This window comes from Berghia stephanieae, chromosome 2, assembly GCF_034508935.2.
Source record: "Berghia stephanieae isolate SIO BIC M18660-M18661 chromosome 2, UCSD_Bste_1.3, whole genome shotgun sequence".
Taxonomy (NCBI): Eukaryota; Metazoa; Mollusca; class Gastropoda; order Nudibranchia; family Aeolidiidae; genus Berghia; species Berghia stephanieae.
Genome location: NC_088361.1, coordinates 62611061 through 62623560, shown reverse-complemented (window position 1 = coordinate 62623560; position 12500 = coordinate 62611061). Strand labels below are relative to the sequence as shown.

Genomic DNA, 12500 nt, shown 5'->3' with positions numbered 1-12500 from the left:
TTTTATTTGAATGAGACTACAGCAATAGCATTCTATCATTCAAGAAATATAATCAATTCTTAAAACTAAACATTTAAAATATCCGGTTATTTCCCTTGTTAATGATTTTTTTAAAGCGATTTTTTGGTTATGAAATGGCGTTATATGTTATTCTTTATGTTCAGTGCTTTTCATCTTGGACTCATCTAAAATTACGGATGGCACTTGGTGTTGCTTGTATTCCAATTTAGTTAAGACAAGGTTGTCAACCCGCGTATGATGCATCTTAAATCTTATCTGAAAAACTGTAGATACTCGTTGACAAATGGATTCAAGTAATGTGGCGTCGGAATCTCAGCGGTGCGGCGTCTCTCGGTAGCCATCGTAAAGTTATATCCTGACACCGTAGCCATTGTAAAGTTATAACCTGACACCGTAGCCATCGTAAAGTTATAGATAGTATGCAGATGACGTCACTCAGGCCTTTGTTATTGTTTTTGCCATCCGCGTTTGTGAGTTGTTCTCACTAAACTGTATTAACCAGACTATAAAAGTTCATGGTTACACAGAGTTTGTGTGTTGGTCCGTTATACTTCCGGATGGCAATGTTGTGAACTCCTTGGCCAAGCGCATTCTATCTATAGCCTGACACCGTAGCCATCGTAAAGTTATAGCCTGACACCGTAGCCATCTTTAAGTTATAGCCTGACACCGTAGCCATCTTTAAGTTATAGCCTGACACCGTAGACATCTTTAAGTTATAGCCTGATACTGACCAAAAAATGACGTCAAAATGCCAGTCCTTTATCACAAAAGAAAACAAATCGGGAGTTGCATTCAATAGTTCAACCAATGAAATAGCTTGTTTCCTTGCGCTCTACTAACGACAACTCACTAGACGCTAAACAAACCTAAAAAATGACGTCAAACTGCCAGTCCTAGAGGGTTCTTGTATCGGGATATATGTTAACGATGGCTACAGTATCTCCCTCTTGTCACAAACATCAAGCAATATTAAGCGTGGTCAGTGGCTGGATTGGCAACAGTGCCCATAACACATGATTGGTGACTGTGATCTTAATAAAATGCAGGTTCTGTAGTTTTTTTTCCTATGGTATTTATACATTACAAAAAGACCACACTCGACTCAGATGTGAATGAGTATGTGGCTATAGGCAGCGACAGATACCGTAAGAGTGTTAAAATGGACGCATACTATGCGAGTGGTACTGAATGAAATAGGAATATGGGCTGCTGAGAAAATAAAAGGAAATATTATGAAGCGCATTGAGCATGTAAAACCCGTGGAAATGCGGTCTATTAATATTAATATTTATTTAGATTATTCATCGATAACAGTTTATTCCAACGTATTATTGCTTTTGTCCTCAGATTTAACATCACATTTCAAGTTCTACTTTTAATTGGCTTCATAATTCTAATCTGTGCGGACATTGCCCCTAATAATCCACGAAATCTCATCAGCCTCACTGGGATGGCATTCTTTGTATTAAGCTTCTACATTTTCTCATACAATCCTGCAAAGGTCAGTGACGTCAATAAATCTCTACCACTCATTTTCTAATATGGCGTTGTTACACACATTTTTCTTTAATATGTAGTGAAAATAAAATTAGCAACGGATAAAGATACAAACAATTGATATTACTTCAACATAGGAACGTTTTGCTCATTATTTTATTGAATAGAACGAGCCATTTGACTTAAGATCTGCATGTTAAAATGGTAGGGTTTGGACTGAAACCAACAAACAGTACTTGCGCTTTTATCACATTTAGTGGATATTGCGCCATATACATTCTTGGTTTGATAAATGCTGATTCTTTGTAAAAAGGTTAAATTTAATATTTCATTTCTCATTTCCCTCAGGTAAAATGGCGACCTGTGATTTTAGGTCTAGCAATCCAAATTATCTTCGCCCTCCTAATTTTACGGACAACATTCGGTTACGAGGCATTTAAGTGGCTGGGAGATCGTGTCAAGGAATTTCTAGACTACACTGACGAGGGAGCCAAATTCGTGTTTGGTGATAAATTCACGGATCATTACTTTGCGTTCAAGGTAAATTGAACTTATGTCAACGCGAAATCCAAGGTAAAATTGCAATCCCTGTTTCTGTTTTCTATCCCTGTCAGGCTGAATGAACCAAAGTAGTAGGATTTTATCACATCGTATCATATCAGAAATAGGGCTTTGAAATGGGCCAATTGTTCTTTAAATGCCCTTAAAGTATAAGTAACAATATATTAGACATAACACGTTGCATATTCTTTGAGAGAACCAGATAAAAGATTAGATGAAAATTAAAAATATAAACAAACAAAATATATCATTTTTTTTGTTATTGACATATTATGAATGCTTAGTCATATAGTATGTGTTTTAAAGCAAAACGTTTTCTCTCAAGGTCATTCATCAATATCTTTAGCATTATTAGTTTAAATTTTCAGACTTTTTCTGTTTTGGCAGTACGGAATATAAATGTACATATTCTTTCTAATTGAAGTTGAGTATCTTGAAATAAATATTTTGAATTCATCTCCACGCGTGATTGTAATTGGAGAATAAATTTCATTCCGTTTTTACTGACGTTTGCAATTCATCACACATACTGTTCTAATCGTTTCAGGTCCTTCCAGTTGTGATTTTCTTCAGCACGGTGGTGTCAATGTTATACTACTTGGGTGTGATGCAGGTCATCATTAGATTATTAGGTAAATTCTTGGCCTTCTGTCTTGGTACGTCTCCTACGGAATCGATCAACGCAGCTGCAAACATTTTTGTGGGTCAGGTACGTCTTTAATAATCGCTTTCGGGAGACCTTCCGTACAGACCTCGAGGGAGCTTCACTTTATATAGTTAATTTAACCGCGAATCTTTAGTCAGAAATTTCTTTATTCAATTTTTCAATTTTTACTTGCTGTAGGATAAACCTTGATTAATTGGTAATAGTTTAGCATTTCCTAAAATGACAATTGAAATTCGCTCATGGTATATCCATTTATTTTAAAGAAAAACCGTTTCACCTTTTCTTGACCTTAACTAGATGGCTCCAGAAACCTTAGTAGGAAGAGGACTCTCTCCACAAGCAAAGGGATCGGTATCAATTCTGGGTGCAGTTGGGATTTTTGTGTGCACTCTTTGTCCACCCAGCAGTTATTGGGTAGCTTGGTCCCTTAGATCTTAGTAGTGAGCAATTGATAGTAGATCCGTATAAAGTCCGGCCCCATTTGCCTTATATGAATGACTATTATTTCTATTTTTCCCTTCACCAGACAGAGGCTCCATTGATGATCCGTCCATTCATGAACGACATGACCAACTCAGAAATTCACGCCGTTATGACAGGAGGGTTTGCCACCATTGCTGGAGGTGTCATGGCCGCCTACATCCTTTATGACGTAAGTAGTGCCAGAGTCAATGTTCGTTACATAATGGTAGTTTTTAATAAAGATAATGGAAATAATAATGATGATGATGATGATGGTGATGATGATGATGATGATGATGATGATGATGATGATGGTGATGATAATAATAATAATGATAATAATACTAGTAATGATAATAATAATAATAATAATAATAATAATAATAATAATAATAATAATAATAATAATAATAATAGTAATAATGATAATAATAACATTTGCTAATAATAATAATAATAATAATAATAATAATAATAATAATAATAATAATAATAATAATAATAATGATAATAATGATAATAATAATAATAATAATAATAATAATAATAATAATAATAATAATAATAATAATAATAATAATAATAATAATAATAATAATAATAATAATAATAATAACAATAATAATATTAATGATGATGATGATGATGATGATGATGATGATGATGATGATGATGATGATGATAATGATGATGATGATGATGATGATGATGAAAATATTTATATTATTGATCATAATATTAACACCGATAAAGATGACAGTGATAATGATAATGTCGGTGATGAGGAGAAGGCAACGGAGCAGGAGGAAATGATTATGAAAATTTATACTTATTATACTAATCATTGCAATACTAATCAGTACCCGTGATATAAAATATCATATTATATTATTGCATTTTGATCATTTTAAGAATTAATACGTATCAATACCATCATGACAACGTCTACAACGCTACCATCGACACCAGTATCACGTATTTAATTCACTTCCTCCCTGCACAGGTTCCTGCCAACCACTTGTTGTCAGCATCTGTCATGTCAGCCCCAGCTGCTCTGGCCTTGTCCAAATTGTTCTATCCGGAGACCAAGAAAACCAAAATCCAATCTAAAGATGTTTACAAACTAACAGCAGGGTAAAATACTATTTTTACAATCTTCCTTTATGGGATTTTAGACGTATTCGCAATCGCTACATGATCTTGCGAGTGCGCCTTGGGAACAATGTTCGAGTTTCAAAACGCATGACTGTAAGAAATTTTTTTATTCTACCCCTATATCGATTCCGTTTTTGTCATCTTTGAATAAAAGACAATTTTAAAGCATTTAAATGATATTACTTTTTAAAGAATCTAATTTTTGTAAAATTTTAAGCTTGATAATTTGACGTCACAAATTATCATTGTAAACTTGATATCATAACGTGATGCTAGTTATGTGGAGGGGTATATAAAGTTTTACAATTAAAACCGCAAACAGTTACTGCTGCACCCTGTAAAAATATAGGCAACAGTGTGCCATGTGTTGTGGTAATGTCACTTTAAAATGATAACAGTATTATCATATTGTTATATAGATATTGAACAAACTTACTTTAATGATAGGGTTATTGTAACCAAAAATTCCAAGTCAGTAACAGAATTATCTGTCAACATATTATACCTTTGAAAACATCATCAAACCATGCCCTTTGAATAACAATCAGCAAGACGCTAGAGATACAGTATCCGATTCTGAAAAATGCCAAAGCGCTATTCAATATCAATTTTATCGTTTTAATCATTTGGTTTTCGGAGGAAATATGAGCCAAGATGTTGTAAGAATGACTTAAAATGTGTTATATTTTTATTTTCTAATTTTTAAATCTATTTATGGAATGCATCGTTCATTTTAAAACAACACAAAGCCTGTAACTGCATTTGGTACATTCAAATTAGGACACAGATTATTGATAATTTTATATTGCCAACCCCCCCCCCCCCCCTCCAAAAAAAAGAAACCCGAACAAAAACAACCCAAAAACAAGACACCGAAAAAAAAAAAGAAAATGATTTTTAAAATAATCAAACAACGAGGTTGTACCGCGTAAAAGATCCTTGGAGTAAATAGATAGTAGATTAAATGGATACTTGATTCTCAAAAATTCCAAGGCTTTAATGGACAGCCTTTGGATAGGACTCTAGTCATTTGCAAAGTTCTTTTCACCAGATTTAACAGAACCCGTTACCCAATCACTGCTCAGTCGATAGAGCAAATTGTGTGTAAAATGCCTTTTCTAAATGCATACTGTCGAGATGCAAAATCGCCGGCACCAGCCCGTAAACAGTTAAATTATGTTTTGAGTTGAAGAAGGCACTGCAATTCGACAGACTATAACCCTCAGCCTGAAGAAGACGTGAACTTAATTGTTGGATGGTCGAACAAGAACCTCGATCAGTAAGGAAATCTCCCACTAATCTTTATGATCCAAGCAGTCCTTTTCTTTGTAATTCTAGACTCAATCAACAATAATAGAAGGTCTATCAATTTTGACACAACTACTCAATCAGCGCTCAGTGGTGAAATAGATAGGAATCGTGGGTACGCGGATTCGGACAAGTTAACATTTGTTTTTGAGTCGGATTCTCAACTGACCGAATTTCCAGTCTCCTCATTGAATTAAGAGAGTCCTTTCTTTCTCCATGAATTCCAGACCAGAGAGGAATCTCATAGAAGCTGCTTCCAACGGGGCCTCGATGTCCATCAGTCTTGTTGCCAACATTGCCGTGAATCTGATTGCTTTTATAGCCCTCATCACCTTTGTCAACTCGACACTTATATGGTTTGGTGACAGAGTTGGGTACAATGATCTCACTTTCCAGGTAAAAACAAAATGTGACTCTTAGTCTCGAAACGGTATTATGTCGGTGTCAATTGGACCCCGAAAAGTGACTATAGAATTACATTGATAGTAAATACCAATTTTTGAGCTTTTGCATTGTGAGAAATTGTCTTCATTCACAAACCCCAAGTTTCATGTTTTGTCAATAAATTCAATTTTTTGCACACAAGTCATCCCGACATAATACCGTTTAGGGACGGTGGGTCACAAATGTTATAATGTAATTTGTATTTAGCACACTTATTTTGACAGTTACGTCATGTTCAATGGACTTCACAATAACTGATATATTCAAAGGATTGGCCACATGGAACCAAATTTTTAAATTACAAGTTTTGTTGAGTGCTTGTTTTGAACCAAGAGGCCTTACAATATCCTTCACTGCTAGACGAAAAATGATCACTTTACACCTGAGTCGAATGGGGCAGTGGGCACAATGAGTTTTCCAAAATGACAAAAGGCTAGGAAGAGTTTGTTATAGATAAATAAATAAATAGAATGGTTCAGGGCCATAAAACGTTACGTGTTTGGTTCGTTTTTTCGAAGCTGTAATTTTCATTTTGTTCATTATTTTTTACAATCCACTACTTTTAGCAGCTTAATATCACTTTGACTCAATATTTGAAAAATAAAGTAGATAGTTACAATTTCTTAGAGCCAAAGACCATTGTTTTAATATTAACTGTTTCTACGACATGAAATATTCCATCTTCATACACTTATCAGGAACAGCTATGTAAATAGATATGAACATGATTATTTTTTTCTCTTAAAGGTCTTGAAGTGCGGCTATGTGGTCTTGTAGTATGACACTCGCCTTCGGTTTTGAAGGTCTTACTTACTTGAGCTTTTATATCGCGCAATATACGCTAAACGTGTTCAAAGCGCTCTCCAAAGGGTCCCTGACCAACAGCAACAAGTTAAATGTAGAACGAGACATGACGCTTGTAAGGCGTTTTTACATTTTTTCGACAGAGACAATGCTGTTAACGGCCAGGTATTCATTTTACACCTGAGTACGGTGAGAGAATGTGAGAAAAGAGCCTTTTCCAAGGACTCAACTATGCGCGAGCGAGGCTCAAACCTAGGACCTTCCGATCCGAAAGCGAGTGTCATACCATAAGACCACATAGCCTCGATATCCATGTCTTGTTGTCAACATTGCCGTGAATCTTATTGCTTTTATAGGTCTCATCACCTTTGTCAACTCGACAGTGTATGGTTTGGACAGAGACTGAGTTGGATCCAAAGTTTGAGTCCCGCTCTGAGCGGCGCATCGTTGAGTCCCTGGAAAAGACTTTTTACTCATATTCTCTCACCGTACTGAGGTGTGAAATGAGTACCCGGTCATAAACAGAGTTGTCTCTGTCGAAAAAAATGTACTATTTCCTAACAAGCATCATGCCTCGTCTTACATGTTTAAGTGTTGCTGTTGACTAAGGACCCCTTTAAAGCGTTTTGAGTAGGTTTATTGTATATTACGCTTTATAAATCTCCTAGATCTTACTGCGTGGTAATAAAGCTCAGATAGAATTGTGCTAGGCATACAAGATATACAAGAAATATTTAATTCTTTAATGCATATTACGTAAACTTTCCAGAACTTGTGCTCGTATGTATTCTGGCCGGTTTCTTTCATGATGGGAGTGGAACAGGACGACTGTCGGAAGGTTGCAGAGCTTATTGGTATCAAAACATTCCTCAACGAATTCGTGGTAAGTCGCTATCTCCACAACGTCTTTATCTTTACCATTTATCCTAAATTGTCTTTGTTTTCTTTTTTTTTCTATCATCATCATCATCATCATCACCATCATCGTCATCATCATCATCGTCATCATCATCATTATTATATCACCAATTGCATCAACATAATCCTCTTCCCCTCCCCTCATCATCATCATCATCATCATCATCATCATCATCATCATCATCATCATCATCATCATCATCATCATCATCGACATCATAATCGTCATCATCATTGTCATCATCATCCTCATTATCATCATCATTTTCATCATCATCATCATCATTGCACAATCCACCATCATCATCATCGTCATCACCATTGTTCAAGCCATATATCTCACAGACATTACTTATCATTATCACCATATCAATATACTCGCCTCATTCTTACCTCTATTCAACAGGCTTATGTTGCCTTGTCTGAGTACATCCACAATCGTGAAACCTTCGACAGTTACCTTCACAATGCTAGCCTGAATTTAACACACAATCTTACAGGCATCTGGTATGATAAAGACGGGGGAATATTCCTCAACGACACAAATCAACTACTTAAAGGTGGACTTATCTCTGTGAGTTTATAATTCTGTGGTTGCTTAATGATAACGTGTCGCTGACATGTCCAGCTCGCTTTGATCTTATTAAGGCAATGTCCCCATGTATAGACACCCTGACGGTAATCCCCACAGAAAGTAGTTGAACGCCAAATATTCTGCATACACAAACATAAAACACATTGGCCTAGAGTTTAATGTGCTTTCCGTAGCTGTAAAAGGACGGAATGCCAGTAAGTTAATTACATGGCCTTTCGGTCAGCGTGAACGAACCCAGCTACTAGCTACTGTGTTGTGAAAGGGGTCAGAAAAAAAATACCCGACTAAGCTTGTGATCAAAATCTGTCTCCTTGGTTGAGATTCGAGGGCCCTAACAATTGTGCAATGGAACCACAATTTGAGGAGGATGTAAAACCCAGCAGCACGGTTTCTCTTGAACTAAATTAATGCGAAACTGAACGTGTGGTCTGTGGAGAGATGGATGACAATGAATCCAAACTCTTGTCACGGTGTTGTGCCCATCAGTAGAACACTTCACACACACGCATTTAACATGGTAAATCCTATAAGTATTTGAAAAGTCTAGCAATTATTAAAGAAAGGTAAGTTTAGCTGCTGCATCACTGTTAACAGATTTGGTTAAATGAATTTAAAACAAAATTTTCGACCGGCACATTGATTAGCACACTTCCCCAATAGCAAATGACCCGAAGTTGATTTTAGATTAGGCAGTTGTGTGTGTGTGTGTGTTTTTTTTTTCATAGCTTTTTTACTCTGCCACAGCGAACAAGATTTTTATCAATCTTATGACGTATAAATGTTGCCATTAATTTCGACCTTCACTTACAAAAGAATTTCAAATATTCGCCATGTTTCATTTTACAAATACCCTAGACAACATCAATTGGTTTCTACCTCCTTTTTTCAGGACCGCTCTGTTGTGATAACGACTTACGCTTTGTGTGGCTTCTCAAATTTGTCTTCCATGGGCATCCAGTTGGGTGCCTTGGGCGCCATGGCCCCAAGAAGAAAAGGAGACCTTTCTCGCCTGGTTGTTAGAGCCATGTTAGCTGGAAATGCCGCTTGCTTCATGACTGCTTGCATCTCAGGTATGATAATTGTTAATTTGCATAGTCATGAATCTAATCGTGACTTTAACCAGTTAGCTGCCGTGCTCTAGAAAAACTCATATTTAAAATTTGACCAGAAAACTCGCCCTTCAAATAGCGATTTAAATGACCCTCGTCATGGCAAAAACTCTCAAACCAGGGAATTCAGGGAGTTTTCTGGCCAAATTAGATTACGGCGGTCAACTGGTTAATTATTGCAGCGCATTGTCAATGTTTGAAGCCGAATAGAACACGTAGTAGATGAGGTAAAGAAAATGAAATGAAAGCGAACCTAGGTGCAAATAGAGATAGGTGCTTAATGACATGGAAGCTTTGTTATATTTTTAAGAATTAAGGTAAATACAGGTAAATCGTGTCACTTTAGTTGACTGAAGATGCTTAGGACTAAACTGCCGTATACGGACAAAACACCTTTGTATTTTGAAAAGAAATCTGCATTTAAAACCATTTGACAAATTAGGCGGCATTTCGTTTTACTTCAATTTCTATTTGGACAATTTTGATTTCATCGTAATCAAACGATATGGGAAGTTAATGTTACTGGCAAATTGAAAATGACGTTTCTTTAATCGCAGTGGAAATACCTCAAAATGTTTGGGGACTCAGTTATGTAATGGTTTCACCTTTGACGGATATCAAGTATCTTGGGTTCTGTTCTTTGTCAGGCGACTCCCAGTTGAGACGGCTATTTTCTGTTTGTTTTATTCGACTCTGCCAAGTTTGGTAGAACACGGATAAACAAACTCAGAGAGAACACGTAGTTCTTGATATCAGTAGTTCTTTTTATCAAAGAAAAAAAAATAAGGAGAAAAATCGGTTATTTCCGTGAATTCGTTTTTAAAATGTTCGTTAAAAGAGTGCTATACTGCATTTTCTCTTTCATTATTGGCATGTTTCTTACTTATTGCCCACGATGTCTGTTGTAACGAAGGACCTCCATCTTCCTCTGTCCGTGGCCATCATCTTCAGAGATCTCCAGGTTCCCCCTCCCACTTTCACCTTGACAGAAAAAGCAAGATCTGAATGCTGGAGGATGACAGTCAGCGACACGAACAAGCTGTCTGCATTCATTGGTTACATACTGATTTGAGATAATTTTGTCCCTTCCCCCGAATGTCAGCAAATATTGGTCCACTGATAAGAGATCTTGAAAGATGGATTATAGATACCACCAAAGTTTCCGATTCATTGTGAGTGACAATATTATATATTTGAATACAGTCTTTTGGCGTGGTCGCGATCACACCGGGATGCTTTGAAATATATAAACTTTCAGGATGTTTATTTAGAAGAAATCGACTTAAGCCGGCCAGACATGGGTCATAGATTAAGATTTGAAAGTCATTTTAAAAAGTTTCTGTTTGGATATTACGCCAATCACGCATCTCATTGGAATGTAGTATCTTCATATCGAATCCTATTTAAAATCAAAATATATTATCTCCCTCTCTCTATTTTTCAGGTTTGCTATACGAGGGACAATGAACGAGACCACAACAGTGCCTGAAAATATCATGCACCATTTCATGACATTCCAAGATCATTTGACGCATTGTGTAAAATAAATCATTCACTTTTTGTTACTTATATTTACTGCCAAACAAAAATAAAAGTCGATTTAAATAATATGACCGAGTGGATTGATACAAACGCTCGAATGTTGAATGAACTAAAAGTGTATATATAAAAGCGAATATAACTAATTGTTTTGTAGATATTAAGTATGCAAAATATCGTATTCTTATTGCTATTGTTTTCACGTAGGTAACAGGAAAAAACATGATCACCGAGACCTGGGACATTGACGGCTTTTTAATAACTAAGCAAACTTACAATACTTATAACAAACTCTATATTTTGCTTCTTGGTCTTGCCTCTTAGGCCAGTCTGTTATATTAAAAGAAATAATTTGTTATGTTATATATTATATATTTGTTCAACACATAATAATTTTGTACTGAGCAACAATATCATGTAGCCAGTTTTACAGAGTGAACTTGTTATAATACCAGTCTTTTTTCTACATATGAGTAGTTGACTTTCAAATCGTCCTAAGTCACATCTTGATAGAGAATGAGTTAATAATCTCAAGCTATCTTTTTGACTCCATAGAATTAGCAGAGAAAATTTGGAGTTTCAAACCACTCAGGGTATTGTTTATTGAGTCACACAAGCCATTTTCCTCTTAAAGTCACTAAATAAATGACACAAAATTGCGGTTTTCTTTGAATGTTGAAAATGGGACTTAGTACGTTTTGAGAATCACCTACTCATATATAGTATCAAATAACAGATAATTTGATTCGAAACTGGAAATCTGTTTTGATGCATACTATACCAATTGAATTGTTCTTTTATGTGTTTTGATTGCTGTTTTGTTTATTTGTCTATTTATCTGAAATAGTTTTATGTTTCGATCGCTATCTAGACAAATTATTACCAAAAATGCGCTTGGTACATCAGACCTCATTGGATTTTATTGGATTCATTTTTTGTTGTTGTTCATTTGTGACCAAATAAAACAGCACTTTGCGTGACAGAATAGCAGATTTCATTGCCGTAATGAGCAATAAACGGCGACTGGATAATCTTGCTCAGAAGATCTCAGATCACTTTGATTGTGTTCATAGAAAAATAATTAAATCTCAGATCATATCAGAAATTTGATCTCATAATCAATCTTTTCATTCTCTATTCTAGCGTTGCCAAATGATTATCATTTATTTAATTTTGAATATGGCAGAAGTAGGTAATGATGATCGAGTATTAATAAATGGTTGTGTTTGACGCATCTACGGTGTCTAATTGTTGTAAGATAAGCTACCATTGCATTATATTTATCATAATTACATCTATCAAAATAAATCCGATGTGGGTAATGCCGCAACTTTTTCCAGCAATATAGGTGAATAGTCCTCATTATACACCCATCCCCCAGAAGAGTCCTCACAATACACACACACACACACACACA

General features: G+C 35.6%; 1 protein-coding gene across 8 annotated transcripts in view; it reads left to right on the top strand.

Moving 5' to 3' along the window:
• LOC144965300 (solute carrier family 28 member 3-like) overlaps window positions 1-12317 on the top strand; it is a 48626-nt gene extending 36309 nt beyond the window's left edge. For all 8 annotated transcript variants that reach the window (XM_078900518.1, XM_078900519.1, XM_078900520.1 and 5 more), the window contains 10 exons: window positions 1372-1525; window positions 1870-2061; window positions 2630-2791; window positions 3276-3401; window positions 4215-4345; window positions 5902-6070; window positions 7692-7805; window positions 8247-8414; window positions 9325-9505; window positions 10989-12317. In XM_078900518.1, coding sequence (XP_078756644.1) covers window positions 1372-1525; window positions 1870-2061; window positions 2630-2791; window positions 3276-3401; window positions 4215-4345; window positions 5902-6070; window positions 7692-7805; window positions 8247-8414; window positions 9325-9505; window positions 10989-11011 — 1420 coding nt within the window. In that variant the 3' untranslated portion in view covers window positions 11012-12317. The remainder of the gene's footprint in view (window positions 1-1371; window positions 1526-1869; window positions 2062-2629; window positions 2792-3275; window positions 3402-4214; window positions 4346-5901; window positions 6071-7691; window positions 7806-8246; window positions 8415-9324; window positions 9506-10988) is intronic.
• Window positions 12318-12500: the final 183 nt, after the last annotated feature.